We start from the raw sequence: 18,217 nt of genomic DNA, 5'->3' as shown, positions 1-18,217 counted from the left end.
ACTTCCTAAGTATAAGCTCCAAATCTGGAAAACATTATTATGAAAAATAGTTCCATATTTGCTGGAAAGGTCTATCTAACCCCTTCCCCCGCTTGCAAACCTCCTTTGCCTTCAGACAGTTGTCACGAGCACTGGACTGCTCAAAAAAAATGCACCAACACCTAACACGTCCCCCAGACACTTCCAGCTAAATAAAGTGCCATTTGTACATTATTTTGTTTAATTAATATTTTGTTTGTCTTTGTGTGAGATGGCTGTGGGCAGTTATCTGGCACACAGCTGGTTGGCTAGCCTTCTGCTAGGGGTAGCCTTCAACATGTACCAAGCTGCACAGCTCAAGCTACCAAGGTAAGCCTGTACAGGTCCATTTCTCATTGCTGGGAACACTCCTGTCTAACAGGAACACATTAATGGAAGAGAGCAAAATAAATGGAGAACCTGATGTCACCTAAAAACACCTTCTTGCTAAGGGGACCCATCCAAAAAAGCCACTCGTCTGTGGTACCTGCTGGGTAGAGTGAATGAACAGGAGCTCAGAAATGGTGGCGAGTTCCTTTTGTCTGAAGTGTATAAGGGGTGGGTGAAAATAGGAGATTTTACGTAATGGATAAAAGCTTGACTATAAGACTAGGAAGACAGTAAATCTTTAAGCAGAATGGTAGCTGACTAGTCTCAGCCTTAGCACCTGGAAAATTTGTGGATTGAGACATACCCAGTGCCATATAAAGAGCAGGACCCAAGGTGTCTAGAGCTGCTGAGGAACGAAATGTCTGCTGGAGCCAAAGCTGTCTAAACTGAGTGGTGAATCACCCACACATTGATTTGACACCTTCCTTGTCCCCTAAGTTCAATCTCTCTGCCCTCCTACAGAAAATTTCCCCGATATATTTTACACATACAGAGAAAAAAAAAAGCATGCATAAAGCACACAGAAGGCCCAAGAAATTTCAGAACTATTAGTAGGACTCCTGATACAACCAGAAAACACTGCAAGAGCTTTAGAAGATTTGAGAGTGGCTACTTATTTACAATTACTCTGAAATGTGAAAGAAAATGAGCTTAATTTAAGAAAAAGCAGAGCTATCAAGTGTAGACACACAGGAAACAGTTTTCGATGACACAGGTAAGATCAGCATCAGAAACAAGAGCTCAAGATTCACCAGACCTTTTTAAAACACCAGCTATGGCTACCAATGACAAGGATCTGAAGCAGTTCTGCTCTACTGGTCTGTTCTCCAGCAGAATGCAAACACCCAGGCAAAACTGGAGGCAGCAGCAGGAATTCAAGTTCTTTAACACAATACCCATTCTGAAATACCGAGTAAATGCCTATCTGATAATTAATTCTGGATTTGGCCATAATGTTGTTCAATTTTACTAAAGCAGGAGCATTGAACTCAAGGTGACTTTCATTTTTGTGCCATGAAGTCAGAAGCAACCAAAGACTCACTTGCATGGAAGCAAACTTAAGCTCTCCTTGAGCTCTACTCTGAAGTAGAAATTTTCCATGATTTTTATTCAGAACACCCATTCCTCTGAGCCTGACTTATTGTTGTCAAGAGCAGCCTACTGGGTTAACTTGTTCACATATCTCAATGAACAGCATAGTGGTTTGCAGGGTCTGAAAGTTCTGCTTTCCAAATAATTGTTGTCAAAACTAAGGCCAAAATAAAGTGTAGTTTATAGCACATGAAGGAGACAAACACTCCTTGCTGAAAACAAAGTGAAAATTCACCTTGACCTCAAAGGTGACATGAAAAGTACACTGGCTGAATTTGAGCCACCAAATTTAATAAAAACAAACAAAAACCTTCCCCACCACTAGCAAGTGAAAACTGGATCACAGGTCCATTTTCAATAGAAAACTAATTCTCTCTGAGAAGTGGCTCTCAGTAAAGGAAAAAAAGAAAGAATTTATAAACTAGTGAAGTTAAAGTCAGATTTCATAAAAAATAATTGGTTTGCGGCTGCAAAAGGACAAAATTCAGACTGATATAACTTTGAATTTCACAATGCAGTTCAGCAGTAGGTAATTCTGCAAGACTTTTTGCTCTGGCGAGAGTTCAAATGCAAAACAAAAAGCCACAAGATAAACCTCAGTGTAGAATTAGGCCTCTGACTGGAAGTTGCCAGCAAGCCTTCTCACAAACAGCTATGCTGTGAAGCAACCATGCTTCCTATATCGACTATTTGATTTTTCCATGAGATCAACATGTGACATTTTGTAAAAAGCTAATGGATCCATTAGGAAGGACCATGAACTTAATTGAACAAATTAAAAAACTTGAGCTATTATGTCAGTTCAGCAGCCCACCAGAGTTTATCATAACCTTATTTGTGCCATCTTTGTTTCTTGTTAATTATAGTTAAAAATGTAATTATAAAATACTGTGGGGTTTTATGTATACTTACTTTACACTCTTCTAGAGGAAGTGAGCTTCTCCCAACATTTTTTGCAAATAAATGCATAGCATAAGCTGCTATATATACCAAATGGAAAATCAGTTTTGAGAAGGTACCTACTCACTTAATTCCCATTATCTTTCTAAAAATCTGGCTTGCAAGCACTCGAATCAATTCAAACACTTTTGAAAACAGGACTTGAAAGCCTATGTGTGTTAACAACTTCAACGACTTCAGCCAATAACTTTGGGTACAAAGACTCAGCAATTCTGTATGCAGTCTACTTTGCAAGCCTTCCACACTACAGGTCTAATGCACTGTTCATTACAAGCAGCACCTGAACTTTCTTACAGGTTGTTCATGTTATTATTTCAGCTACAGGTGTCAAGGGAAGAATAGAAATCAGAGCATAATCTTGCTCTTCTCTCAAGCAACATAGCAACACTTACAGTAAAAAAAAGGGGGATGGGGTGGGGAATAAAGAACAAGATGTTGCAATAATCCTTTTCTGTAAGGCAAAACATTAGAAAAACACTTGCAGTCTCCTACTGTACTATCAGAAAGCACTGAAATACCATGCTGATAAAGGTCATAAAAGAATGTATATAGAATAAGATCATACTTTGGATCAGAACACTTCACAAATTTCTTCCCTCTGTCCTCCATACGTATCTTCATAACTGTGTCATATGCCAAAGGATAAGGGATTGTGTTTTTTTTCTAGTGAGTAGACAAGGCTTAAAGGCTGGTTTTCAAACATGAAAAAGAAATCGTAAGGTACCTAGAAGTCATTCTTCCCTGGAATGGTCTTAAATCATTTTCTCTATTAATGTAAAACTTTTAAAACTGCTTTCAGACCTGCCTTTTAATTTAACATCACTGTAGTATAATATTCAGTTATTTTTAATGGAGAACATGTTTACATATTTATGCTATCTGAAGTTTTAGTATTTCAGATACTTAGATAAGGAAATACAACACTGAGAACCCAAATTGTGCTGATAAAGAAGTAAATGTTGGCTTTAAGTGTAGCCATGATTCAAAATTATTAATTTCCACATCTTACAACTTAACAGAGCTCTACGAGCATGTACCTTCTCTGTATGTTAGGATAAAGTCAATAATAAGACTTAGGGCCAGAAGATTTCTCTCTCTTAAGTCACGCTTCTAGGAACCTTTTACTTAGTGTTGGTTGGTTCTTCTTTTATAAAGCTTACATATTTTCATCTAACTGATCCTTGTTAATAAAAAGGATTGCTGTGGCTGAGGATATAGCTGGACAGTGCTTCATGGTTTCCTCTTACCACTGTAGATTTTTTTTCAGTACCTGTTATTTTTGTAGTAAAAGTACTGATATTTTTCCATACCTGTGCAAAACCACTACAGCATGCTTTGGCTGGCTAGATTTTATGGCGCTCGGTGCTTTTACAGGACTGAAGGAGATGAATGTTCTGATGTCCAAAAAGGAATGAAAAAAAGATGTACTCATGCATACAACTGCAAGAATTACATAGAAATATCTTGTAAAAACATCATGATCAGGTCACTTCTTTAAACCTCTCCAAGGAGCTGATAAAGTGCCCTTCCTGTATCCTATTGTGGGAATTATCCACTGAGTTGCTCTTTATGTCTGTTTCCAAGAGCTGACCGGATGCTGATTCTGGAGCTGGCTGCCAGGTCTTCTCAGAAACCTGGAAAGCTCAGGTTTCTGGAAGCTGCCCCAGCCAGCACACTGTGTTTGGTGAACTTTGGTACAAGCTACATGTGTATGGTCAAATTCTGTAGAGACCTGATTATTACTCTAATTGGTAGAATTGGAGGTTTGCATCATTTTTAAGAATTCACATGGTTCTATTTGAATTGAAGTTCATAAAAAAAACTTTTTTTTTTTTTATCATGTTAGATGCCTAGTTACATTAGTTAGTAGATACAGAGAGTTTCATAAGCAATGAAACGTTACAGTTTTCTTCTTATAACCATATGAAGAAGCTACTGAAAGTAATAAAAAAAGTTATGCAAAGGCCAAGGGTGGTATGAAATTAAACCTTCAAATTGACTCAAAAATTAAATATGGATCTGGAAGACTAGAATATTCTACAGCTATAACTTTAAAGTAAAAATACCTTTGAAGTAGGTTAATGGACCAAACATGAACAAAACTTTTTACTACCCTACCTTAAATAAGTGATTGGAAAAGACAGCTCTCCCAGGGTACTACTACTTCACAAAAACACCTCAAACACAAGGATCATTTTTGGGGGAGAAAACAAGACAAGATGTTACATTTTAAACTTCCACATTTTAAACTTTTGTCAAGAAACTAAGTACAAACATTTGACAAAATCATCACAACTACTTTCTCCACAATACAAATAATAAATAAGGTTACACAACTGTATCCCCATCCCCAGAATCCAAACGATGTCAACCTCATTATAAGACATTCTGCTTTTTTCTGAGAATTTCAATTTTGCTGAGATGGAAAGTTAGTGCATATGACTTTCTTGTTCCCACTGAAACTTTTTTCCCTGCTTTCTCTATTTAAAATGTAGTTGCACAATTGGAAACAGCTTATAACTTTTATATATGTTTGCACTTTATCCAGTATATAGTATTAAGAGATCTATTGACAAAATAAAACAAAGTCTAGACTTCTGCTTTGACCTTTAAACCCTGCCAGAGGCATCAGAAGATAATATTTTTAATGGCTCTGCATGAAGATGATTCCTACTCTACTTCTAAATTACTTAGTGTACTTGAAAGCTACTTCAAAATTACCACTAATTGTAGATACTGATGGGCATGTGAAAGATAAAAGTTGTAAGGGCACACAAACTGAGAAACACAGAGTGTTACTCCTATGCAAGTTCATACAGTATGAAGAAGCTTGAGTATAGCTAACTTCAGTATATGCATTACTGGTGGTATATCTACTGCTATGTAGCAGATCTATTACAATGAGAGGATTGGATTTCTTACTCACTTTAAATCCAGCATAAAAGAAAGAATTTGCAAATGACTAGCTTATAACACTATTCTATTCCTTTGGTGTCTTGCCTTCAATGTAGACTATAACTACTTTTCAGTCTAGATGGTTTTCTGTATGCCAAGCCACAGCTAAACTTTATCATTAACTGCCCTCTATTTCATTGTTAGAGAAGGCAAAAACTGTCTCTAACAGTAGTACCGTGTTAGGTCAAATATACTGACTTAAGACCAAAATGTTGTTTTTCTGGTGCATCTATAAGCCTTGTCTGCCAGATATGTACATTGCATGTAAACACCCATCCTGCAATGGTTATTAACATCAGATTGTGAACTATTTGGCTGATAAAAACAGATAGAAACACACAATTAAATACAGAAGTTGCATGGGAAGATGCATCATGAGAAGTGGTTTCTGCGAAGTCAGTTCCCAACCCTAACCACTTCACAGTACTATGCTCTTTTCTATAGAATATTCTTTCCCCCTTCGCTCTTTGCCCTTTTCTACAGAATCCTCTTTCCACCTTTGCTCTTTGTCCTTCAAGCCACTTCCACAAATGGCTAAACATTGAAATGCTTGCTTACCATATAATATTTTCGCACGCATTTACTTTGCACACATAGTTATGAAAATTATTTTCACTATATTTAAAATAAAGGAGTAATTTGCTTGACTTATTGTGATTCCTGATCTTGGTACCAGCAGTCTCTTAGGATGCAGTTTCATAACAGGTTTAAGCCAGTCTAAGGTGATGTTGCCAGTTTAAGGTCTCTCTTTTTATCCTCTAATAATTAGCATTCACACAACTTATCCTGCAAGAGCATATGATGCTTTTTCAATTTGAAAAAGAACCCCGTGATCATAAGGGTGCCTGTCTTCCAGTGCCAGCACATGTAAGGGCCTAGAGATATGTGGCCAGGCAGAGCCACATGTCACAACTCTAGGGAATCTGAGTCTATGCTTCAGTAGCAGCACAGACTCAGACCACCACAGAACAATTGTGAATCTGTACTCCAAGTCTCAGCTTGCTAACATGATACAGTAAATTCAGTCTTCAAGCTCCTTCTATTGAATCAGAAAATGATGTACCTAAATGATGCAGAGATCTGATCTATTATGAACTCACTCTGCCAATTTCAATTTTTTCAAAAATTATTTGGGTATATTAATTTTGTACCAGCCAGTTTTATGCTGAATCAGGTATCATCTGTCCTACTGGAGCAAGCATCAGGTCAGCATAGACACTGCATTGCATGCTCTGCCTAATTGAAAAGAAAAGTGACTCTGTGCCCACACCTGATCCACATCAGATCAGCACAGCTGAATGATCCAGTAGATCACAGATGCGCTCTGAATGCCTGCTGAACAGCCACCTCAAATTTTTCAGACATTCTGTTCGGGCAGACATACAACTTCCAGTTTACGCTACCACGCTAGCTGCAGGTCTGAGGCGCTGAAGTTGTTAACTCTTCTAAACTACTGCTGAAGTTGAGAACTTAGGAAAAGTATTCTCTGCCTCCAAAAGACCAAGCTTCCCATGAACAGCCTGGGAAGAAGAACAGCTTCACACAACAAATCATCCCTCAGGAAGACAATCTGAAAGAGAATATTTGATTTTGAGGGTATTTGATCTAGGGAAAGTTTGACATCTCCCCCGCCCTACATCAAGATACCACACGTTATAGCAAACGGACAAAGTTGTGACCAAAAAGCAAGACCAATCGAGTACTGTGCTAACATTACATTGTACCTGATGTTAATTTGCTTAGATTTTACAGAAACATCCTAATAAAAGACATGTTTACCTACCCGCATATCACAAGAGCTAGATATGAACAGGTGAATCAAAAAATAAAATTCTAGCCTCGTGTATCCTTTATTGGTTCTTTACTTGTCTGACTACCTACAGCATAATTTTGGTGTTACCTGATTGCAACATTATTTGTACATTAGTATTAGAAATAATGGACAAGCAGTATATTTATTAGCCAAAGGTGGTGTTTTTTTTTTTGGTCAGTTTATAAAGCTCCCGTCTTTATGCTGTCAAGATTAAGGAGAAACATGTTTCAATAGCAACTTTAAAACTAAACTCACAATTACTACCATTATGTTAAGTGCTAGATATCCCACTGTGCAGTTTTGCTTTGTGAATTTTTACCTTCTTCCATGCACACTTTTAGCCACTGATCGCACAGCCTTTCAGTGTTTTCTGCCTTTTCCTTTAAATAAACTGGCTCTGGCTCCTTCCATCTGGTTCCCCTTCCGTCAGCAACCCTGCACCTGTTCACACCTCCTCTCCTGTTGGATTCCACTGAACATTTCCTCCTCTGCCAGGGCTATTCTGGCACTCGCAACCTTTCTGTCATTCAATCCATCTGTCAGAAGTGAACTTTGTTTACCGCAAGCTTCTGCTTTCTTCTTCAAGAAGCAAAGCCCCTCAAGGTCATTGTCAAATGAACTGTCGGCGTGGATTTAAATCCACTTCTGCTAACCAGCAGAAGATGAAGTTCTTTACAGTTCTCTATTTGTGAAGATAGGTTTGGGGTGTAAGAGAAATAATACAGAAGTAAAATAAGAGACTTTAATCATTTAACTACAACAGCTAATATGTTCTAATTCACATACATATACCTCCTTGCAAAGACTGGCAGAATCTCTCAGGACTTGCAGAGAGATTCAAAGAAGTAGAAAAGGAAAAAATATGACAATAAAAATAACAAATGAAAGCTTTTGACTCACTTTAACACCATGCAACAAAGATATTGACTAAAAATGCAAAGATAAAATGGGAACAGCCAAGTAAGTTTACAGTAAAACCTAGATGCGGCCAACAGCATTCATTGTAAATTATTTTATCTGCGACAGTTTTTTTTTTCCCCAAACTTACCTACAGATGTTTAAAATGCAACACTCTTTAAGGAGAAAAAAATCCAGAATATTTTTCCTGTGTTTAAGCCTTGTAAGCACACATATGCAACTCTTTGTTAAAATACTGCCTTACACATTGAGATGAATTGTAAAGATTCTTTGTCAGGGCTGAGACTAAATTCACATTGTTAACAGGATACATTATTTTTAGCAACTCCTGTGCCCCTATTTCTTTTCAGGAATAGATTCTGATAACCACAAACTCCTGAATTATTAACTAACCTCCTTGACAGTCTCATTCTTCTAAAATAAGAAATACCTTTCAATTTCACTGCATTTATCTTGGGCATCCTTTAAAAATAAATAAAAATGAAAATAAAATCTTTCACTAAGATTAACTATAGTACCAAAAATATAAATACATATTTTAAGTTTTAAAAGCAATTATAATGAACCACCCATTTTATTACCCTACTACCACAAATGAATTAAAGTAAAGCTTTCTGGGAGCAAATCCAGGAGGTAATCCAATCTCATTAGCAGAAATGCAGTTATACTTATGTTAGGTCTGAATTTGACTCTAATAAAAATTGCTTTGACATATACTACATAAGTTTAGCTGAATAATAACTTAATACTGATACATCCCTTACATGGGAATTAGTCCCTGCATTTGCAAAGGAATGTTTTCTGATTTTATGATCTTCCATAGTAAACTACATACAGGTCAACAAAAGCAGTGGAAATGGAGGAGGAACTTTGGAACAAATAGAATATACAGCTGTGTCTACAGCTGTACTACTACCATCTAACTACAAAAAAAAAAAAAAAAAAAAAAAAAAAAAAAAAAAAAACACTTTTATTCCTTATTTTGATTTAAGCCCTGTAGAAGGTGTCTGAACAAGGAACAACTAATCAGAAACAGTTGCTCCTGTTTCTGCAAAAGCTTAGTTTGATACTCAAATCACCAGGAACACAGGGGCAACCAATGGTAGCATGCTATTAAGCTTGCTGGGCTGCCAGCACAGACAGGGAAAGGAGGTCAGCTCTGTCGAGCAGCCGATGGCAGAAGCAGCGCTCATCTGCTCACTCGGGACACGCTGCTCCCAGCTCACACTTCCCCCTGGCCAGCTACCGGCACCAGGGCACCGGGCACAGGGGTGGCAAGAGCAGCCCAGCAGCCAAAGCTGGCATGCTCAGGTAATTCGCCTTCCTTTCTCCATCCATTTACAGAGTTGACAACCTACAGTTTGATGTTCTTAAATGTCAAGTCGAATCAAGTCCCTAATTAAGGACCTTTGGGTTCTCTGTTGAAATCTTTTCTGGGTAAGGATTTCAGGAATGGAATCTTGCACAGGAGAAGAAACAATCACTGTGACTGCATGAAGTAAATGACTTCCAGTATACTATTGAAAGCACAAGGCAGCTTTTAAAATTAAGTTCACAAATACCATGCACTGATATAAAAATTATATTTAGCTTGTTGTAAAAACAAGCCTTCAGATGGACTTGAGAGAAAAGTCCTAGAACTAGTCAAGAATAAGGATAAAACTCAGAAACATTTTTCCAGTAGCAAATTCAGCAAAAAATCCAGCAGCTTTGAATATGTGTCTGAAAGATTATTATGGTATAAAAAAAGCAAAACAAAACAAAAACCAAAAATCGTTATCCTGTTGTCATTAGTCACACAAATAGAAAGCCTAATTTGAATGAGATCAAAGTAAATATTTGGTACACACGCATAAACTTATTACTGTTACTGCTGAATAATAGCTGCTCAAAACAAAGACCTTATAAAGACGCTTGTTTTCTACAGCAGTTAGTCTCTTCTGTATTTCATCTGAATTCGCTGCTCGCTCCAAAGCGCTTTAAGTATTGTCACCGCTCCTGAACTACACTCTCCATGCAGTAGCAATTTGGCTGCCTCAACAACCTGACGCGATGTATAAAAGATGAAATCATTAGAGAAATTTGATGTGACCAGTTGCAGTTTAAATGCCACAGAGAAAAATTTTGATAAATCTAAGACTTGAAATCTGAAAATGTATTATTGCTTCTTCCTGGAAAAAATGTATTGTAGGACAATAAATTCAATTGTAAGCCATGTTTCAATTCTTTACAAATGAAAAAAGATTATTTATAATGATTTTCATATTCAAAATTAACAACTGATTTTGGATTTCTTTTTTATTCATTCCCTTTATCTTTTTTCTTCCTTTTAAACTTCAACAATGGCCTTTAAATGTTTGTACAATGATCTTAAATATGTTTAAATGACTAAATAGAAAGATATTTAAATAACTGTGCATTATCTTGACACAAAGTTTATCAGCTTCAAAATTTCTAAAAGGCACTGCCAGAAGACGACAGAGCCGATTTATTTCAAATCATTCAGAATCAGTCTTCGTAAAGCAGCATATGGTCTTATCATGGCAGGTAAAATATTTTACCTTCTATAATAACGCAGAGCAGCTAATTTATCTACATGCTGTATAATGAGATAAACAATTTCAGCTGCACCATGTAAACCTGTAGGCAAGGGAGAAATATAACCCCCCACGTTACTGATTTTTCTGCCTGTACATTCACATAATTGCTAACAAAAGAGGTTATTCTTTCTTCTATCCTCTCCATCAGTTACCTTAAGGCAAGACCTTCTTTTCAGTTGTGGAAATATTTGCAGTGTCTACAGCTGCAGGACAAAGAACTGAGACATTTTCACAGAGTTGCTCAGGGAAAAAAGAACAGGGAAAAAAAAAAGCTTTGCGGGATTCTATTGCAAGTAAAGCAGAGTGAATGACAACTTTCAAAGCTACCACGATCATTTACTAATGTGCTGCTATACCAAATAAGTCTAATTTTTTTTGACAGCACCAAATTAGATTTATTGCAGAAACTGCTGCATAAATAGCATATGGCTATGTTATACCACCTATTTCAAATCCCTGTAATGTTTCCTCCCCTCCCTGCTCAAAATGGATAATTGAGCCAAGCTATAAACCTTCTGCAAAAGAGAGAGACACAAGTTCAAAAGTAGATGCAGGAGATGCATGTTCCTTTGTTAATTGCCTAAGGAAGTACCCCACATCACAATCAAATACAACTGGGCAGTAATAAGTCAGGTCTCCGTTGTTACAATTCACAGTTTTATTTCCTACATCCTTGATAAAATTTTGTTTTCATTTCTCTTTCAAGCTGACAGTCATCAACAGAGGGCATGTCCTAGTAATCCTCTCTCACATGGCCACCTCTTAACTCGCACAAGAAATCCTATTGATCTTTATTCTTACGCAAGTAAACTTATTCAAGTGACTGAAGATCAGAAGGCTCAGACCTCAACTCGCTTCTCACAAGCTCTCATTTATGAAGAAGGAAGTTCCTCCTCCGAGCAAAAATAAAACATCACAAAACTGACTTCATTCATCGGAGGGGCCCAGCCCTGTGGGACGATGCTGACCTACAGCTTTTTGCTCCATGTCAGCAGGAGCGAAGTTCTCTCATTGGCTTGCCAGATCAGGCCCCAGATCTGTGTGTTTTTGTGTCTCTGTAGATCTTCAAGTTCTACATTCAACACACTGCCACAAGAAAACGCAAATCCACGTGCCCTTATATCCTATGACAGAACTAAGGGCCAAGACATTTTTGAGGGTAACAGGCAGCACAACACAGCAAGACAGGATGGGCTCGATGCTCAGGAGGCTGCAAGAGGAGCTGGGCAGCGAGCTCGCACCTCCCTCCACCACCAGCGGCATCAGACCGCTCTGTCCGCCTCAGAAGTTTGCACGGCTTCTGCCCCAAAAAGACATTGCAAGGTCTTCTCTCAGACCAACGGGCACACCACTGCACACATCGCACGGAAAGCTGCGGCTACCCTGCCGCTTGCCTCTCAGTGGTCAGTCCTCCCAGCTGCCCTATCTGTTACTGTCTGATTAGTTCTGCTAAGGAGCCCCTCCCCGGCCAGCTTTCCCCGCCATCTGTTCCACACGCGATGGCTGCCGCCCAGCAGCCTCGCGCTGCCCTCCTACCTGGCACCCGGCTCCCGGCCTTACCCCAAAGTGCTAACACAGGTTCTCGCTGCTGGCAGAGTCAGGATTTCATTACTACTACTTTGACAAGTGCAGGGTTGTTTGTAATTTCTCTTTTATCCTGATTTTGATTGTACAACCACCTCCCACTGATTCAGTTTGCTTCAGTTTTGTTGCTCACAGATTTTACTCTCCACATTAATCTCCCTCTGGCATGTTACTGCATCTGTTCCCTTTTTTATTATTAATTTTCAAATTCCCACCATTTTTGACAAAAAGGAGGTAATCTACACTCTGCTTCTGCCCATTTCATTTTCTTTAATTTGGAAGATAAGTATGAAAGCATGCCAAAGAAGTTAATTCTCCGTTAACAGTTTATTTTCTGGCATCCCGATGCCTTTGTATATGAAAAACAGATAGAAATAAATGTTGACTGAATCACAACAACACAGTCACAACCATCCCTAAATTTAATGAAAAGTAAACATATGAAGCAGAAACTAAAAAGTTTATTAGTTATCAGAGTTGTTTCACGTTATCACTCCTCCCTGCATTTTAAAATAATGGTTTTGTACAAAATTAGCAAATACAAAAAAAATAGAAATCAATCACTGCTTACACTTCATTTCAGCTTTCCCCCTTTCTCCCCCTACAATGCAAGTGTTATTGGTCCTTTCATCAGCCAGCCAGTCTGGGAACATAAAACATATCTCAGTCATTTAATATTAGCAACAGCATTTCTTCAACTGTTATCTCATTTCCAGCATAGATGATGGACTCTTTCTAATGTGCTAAAATTCTTGGAAAAAGCACTGCAGTAAGTGTGCTGCTGACTACCATTTACTACTAGAAAAAAAAAAAGACCACAACACACCAGGTACTCTGCAACTACCTAGAGGACTATGTATAACTAGCTCCAATAAATCAAGAAGCCAGTTTCTATTTTATAATTTCATAGTGTAGTTTAAATTGGGCATTTAATGTATGAGGTAATGCTGCAATTCTAACAAGGAACGCTGATGACATCATGAAGCACAAGAGCAGTGACTAAATAATGCCACAGGAACCTGGAGGTGGAATGATAGATCTACGTGCTTTGTTTTATTATACAAGTATTATCGTAAGTGTTAATGGAGCCATTGAAACAAGCAAGAGGCTGCTAGAAGACCTGTGCATAGTAAGAACTGCTACAAAACACTGTACTCACCAAATACCACTGTGTCAGATATACTGCTTTCTAGACATCACATCATTTGTACAGATGGGGGAGAAAAGATATATCACATAATTGGAAAGATCAAGAACTACAGCACCCCTTTGTCCTCACTGTAATGTTTATTTTTATCCTTCAAGGGAGTGACACAGGCATTCAGGTTTGTCTGAAAGGTCCCATGTTAGTGAACACGGAAGCATAGGTTGTTACACAAGTTAGTAATTTCTCCCCACCTATAAGTTGACATTCAACAGTGTTTGTAATGTTTCATATAAATAAACAACAATAATAAAAATATTAATTAAAAAATCTGCTTCAATTCCATCTCCCAACAAATGTTTGATGACATTTCAGTCAAATATATCTCAAGTCCTCTACCTACCTCCAAGCCTGAGAAAACACGTGATGACATAGAGAAAGTTCAATTCTGAAATTCATCAATTCTCCCACTTCTTAAGATTTAAGTGTTCTGGCATATACAAACAGGAACTACATCTGACTTAAACTGAAACAAGTAACAACTTCAGATTTGTTTTGTAACAAAAAGAGGAAAGATTTTTAATGACACTTTCATTACATTAGAATAGTGAAAATTTTTATTAAATTAGATGATGTGCTAAAAACTGGGCAAACTGTTAATATCTTGTATCTTTTATGTGATCTTTTCCACCAGCATACTGACATGACTTTTAACAATTATTCTCATGAACCGAGAAAAATTGATCTGTATGTTTTCTAGTCTCCGAAGAATAGATTCAGATAAGCATCATTAGCAAGACCCAACTTTGCTAAAGTAAGACTAATTTACAATTGACTTCAGAAGTAACTTCTTAAGATCCTTCTACTACAGTAACTAATACAAATAAACACAAAACAGAAATTAGGGTTAAAAAACAAAAAGAAAGAAAAAAAAAACACAACAAAAACAAGAAGTACACAAGCATGGTCAGCTTCATAGCATGGTGACATCTGCAAAGTTAAATGACAGACAACCTTAACTACACCGCAAAAGGTCTGTATTTTCCCAGTCATTTGAAAACATACAAATTAGAATTACTAACTAGATTCAATATCAGAAATGCATGTTAATAGCAAAGATTTCTAAGCAACATATTGCTCCAGAAACAAAGGTGACAGGAAAAGGCAAATTTAAACTCTGTGGCAACGGTTTAGAATAGCTAATTGTAACCTTTTTCTTGATTTTTTAACAAGTACATTTTGTTAGCTTAGAAGCTGTTTAGCTGGTAATCAATCAACGGTGTTTGAAAACTAGGATACAACAGAAGTGGGACTCCTGAAGAAGAGCACAATTTCACAGAGCACTTTCTCTTCTCGTTACAAAAGACTGCATACGCTTTCTCATTTAATCCATTCATATAATCTTTACCGTCTAATACTCGTATACTAACATCTAAAGCTCTTGTATTCATTTTATTATTTTATTTACAATATCCAAGCTTAGAATCGGTGGATTAGTAAAAAGCTTTTCTTGTTAGTAATACCTGAAGTCATACAAAGCAAAGAACTCAAACTCCTCAGTTACCTCTATTTTTTGCCAGAACAACAAAGAGGGTTCATGTGAGGCAACAGAAAAACTATCCACAACAGTGTAACAGCAGTACAGGCCTCCCTTAAGTCCAGCTTTGAAAGAAGACTTGCAGTTGACCAGCTGGTTCTGTCCTGAAAATAGGGAAATCAGCAAGACGAGGCCAAGGCCAGAATACCCAAGAGATGCACTGAATCAGTGCAATTTCTGCAGCAATCTCCCACAGGCAGGACTCTAGAGCTTAAAATCTGTTCTCCTTGGCAAGTATTGCAGTGAATGGTTCCATAAACCCCATAGGACTGCTATTACCACTACCCTTCAAGAGAGTATTTTCACTGGCACAGCTGCCATTTTAGGTGAAGGGAATAAAGAACGAAGGAGGACAGACTGCAAGTGAATACAGTTCACATGCAACTACCATGGATGTACCACCATTAAAAACATACTGGCTTTAGAATGCAAAACTGTAATGCCATTAGAAATTTAACTCGTGAACCTTCACTAATACAGAAAGCTTGCTCTAGCAGAAGTGATCCGAGAAGAAGAGGATACAGGCTGAGCAAAAGTTTAATTTCAGTAGGGGATGTTTTCCTCTGTGACTCAAGGAAAACAGAAGACAAAGTGAGAATACCTAACTCTAACCTACCAATATAAGTATACAGGGACCACGGATGACGGTACAGAAGCAATGAATATCTCATCCTTCCCCACCACCACCTGTGACAGCAACATCACCTAATATACTCCTGGAAAGCAGATGCACTCCAAAGATAAGAAGGATACAAAACCTACAATGTATTCTAGAAGTTGAGGAATATTATGGTAAAAGAATTGAACCAATTTCCCATGCTTTAATGTATACATTTTTCTGATAATAATATGTCATTATAGAAAACATTTTAATGCCTGAAAAGTATACTTATAAACAAAGGCTATAATATGAACACAAAGTATAAAATAAAGATTAGGACATTCCAGAAGAGAGGCCATGCTAGGTCAGACAAAGAAACCGTGCTAATTCAGTATCTGTCTCAAACAGCAGATAAAAGCAGATGTCTATTAAATACTCTAAGAACTGGGCCAGCACAGGGCATTACCTGCCCAAAATACTGTTCCCAGCCTCCAGTGATGTGTAGCTCACAAACTACCTGAGTCAAAAATTGTAGATTGAAAAGCTACCTGAATCATCAGTATTCTAGTTACCCAGCTGTAGGTGCCACACTATGTAGAAGCAGTCAATAATGCTCATTTTAACAAGTCAAACATTTTCACAAAAATATATTAGCTAGTCAGATTTCCTCCAAGATATCCAGAGTTTTACTGCATATAATCAGCCTTTTGCTAAAAGGAGCGTGGTAAGCCATTTGGTTAACTATCACAACAAATCATTATTAATAAAGTTCTGCTAAATCCAAACTTTAGATATCTTAACAACTCACCCAAAACTTTTTTCAAGTTCATTAACCTCTAGCATATTTTTTTCTCTAAATACAGGCTGTTAGAGTGGTACTTTCTTCCATCTGTTAAACTACCGTGCTCTGAATTACACAGAAATGTAGCTGAATAAAAAACTGATTCATTGAATCTAATAGTTTAGATGAGGCTATTTTCTTTCCATTTACTCAATGGCAGAATTCTCACAAGGAACAAAGAGTCTACAAGACTTGGATAAACATGCAGACATTCTGTTAAGTGATAAAAATCTGATTATTTTTTTTCCCCCTCCCAAGTAAAATTTAAACTCACTCAACTTTTTGCTTAAAGACTGAGTACAAGTCCTTGTTTCTGGATATTCACTCTTCGGGGAGGGAGGGAAGTGGGTTAGAAAAAACACACATACAACCAAAACCTTGTAACAGTAAGACAATGTTGTGTGGTAAAAATTCCTGCAGTTACCAAAACTCAAGCTGGAATGAATCATTGGCACATTAATCTTCTGTTGGTTTCTAGAAATGTATACCAAGTAATAAAATAAGTGGGTTCAGGGGCTAAAGCAAAAGATGGAAAAAGCTCTTGGAAAGTCACTAGTCATACAATGCTTGCATTGTATCACATTTCCACTGAGAAAGTAACTTAAACACCCTCTTCACGCACTTGAGTTTACTCTGTATGTGCAGAGAGTAATATTACCTTTTGATTGTTCAACCTTCAATGAAGCTTAGCATGGTTATGTATATTTATATGTTCCTGGTCACTCTGCTGCAGAAACGTCACGTTATTAATCTGAAAATTCCTATGCCTAAGGGTGTTGCTGTACACTCAAATGACATTTTAAAGTATCTTTGTCCAATCAAGCACACTTACAACAAAAGAGCTCTTCCCGGCTCTTCTGTCCTGCCCAAAAGTATGGTACCTCATCACCAGAGCTGAACACTGCCTTTTCTACACACTAGTAATTCACTGTCAACAATTATAGTTCATAACTCAGTCATTCAAATTTCCACTTTTAATATGATTGCGGGCTGCCCATGCAGTCAATGGCAGCAACTATCTATATCAGCTGTGGGGAAGCCTGTGACAAAAAAAAAAATAATAGCAGAATGAAATTGGTACTACAGCATGTAATAGGATAAGGGGTACCTGGTGAGGTGCAGTTGGTGTTCAGATTTACTCAGCAGTTCTGTCAGTTTTAGGCACTCCTCTCTGGCTTCTGTCACATCCTGCTGGGCTTGTTCCAAACGCTGTTTGTTTCCATTCAGCTCTAATCCCAGTTTTTCTATTTTCTTAGAAAAATTTAGAACGAAAGAAAGTATATTTAAGAAATGCACGGAAAAAAATTTTAAGACAATAAATCTTAATGTGATCACAGCTCATGAAAAAGAACGTGGTTTTGTTTTAGAACAAAAGAAATTCATCAATAAAATCTGCAAAACAAGTAAATTGTAGTATTTGACATTACGTTCTTATGGAAATCCAAAATGCACATCACATTTAAATATATTAATACACAATCAATGCAATTGTCTTCATGGCCTAAGAGATATACACATAAAATCACTTTCCGGTATCCTCATGTGAACCTTCCATATTTATGTCCACAATTCACCATATTAAAAACACATAAAGCAGAACAGTGGCCATCGTCAGAAGCTGTTGGATAGAGGATAGCTCATGTTCACTTCGTTTGCTTATCTATGACATAAGCAACAATGCAAGGGAATCAAGTTTTTGTTATA

At 37.4% G+C, this 18,217-nt stretch overlaps 1 protein-coding gene across 6 annotated transcripts in view; it reads right to left on the bottom strand.

Moving 5' to 3' along the window:
- Positions 1 to 18,217, bottom strand: part of SDCCAG8 (SHH signaling and ciliogenesis regulator SDCCAG8) — a 114,853-nt gene that overhangs the window by 56,211 nt on the left and 40,425 nt on the right. For all 6 annotated transcript variants that reach the window (XM_082755544.1, XM_082755545.1, XM_082755546.1 and 3 more), the window contains one exon: positions 17,622 to 17,764. In XM_082755544.1, the coding sequence (XP_082611670.1) occupies positions 17,622 to 17,764 (143 nt within the window). The remainder of the gene's footprint in view (positions 1 to 17,621; positions 17,765 to 18,217) is intronic.

The sequence above is a fragment of the Aythya marila genome (genome assembly GCF_965140915.1).
Source record: "Aythya marila genome assembly, chromosome: 3".
Taxonomy (NCBI): Eukaryota; Metazoa; Chordata; class Aves; order Anseriformes; family Anatidae; genus Aythya; species Aythya marila.
Note: the sequence above shows the minus strand (reverse complement) of the source record. Positions and strands in the feature narration are given on the sequence as shown.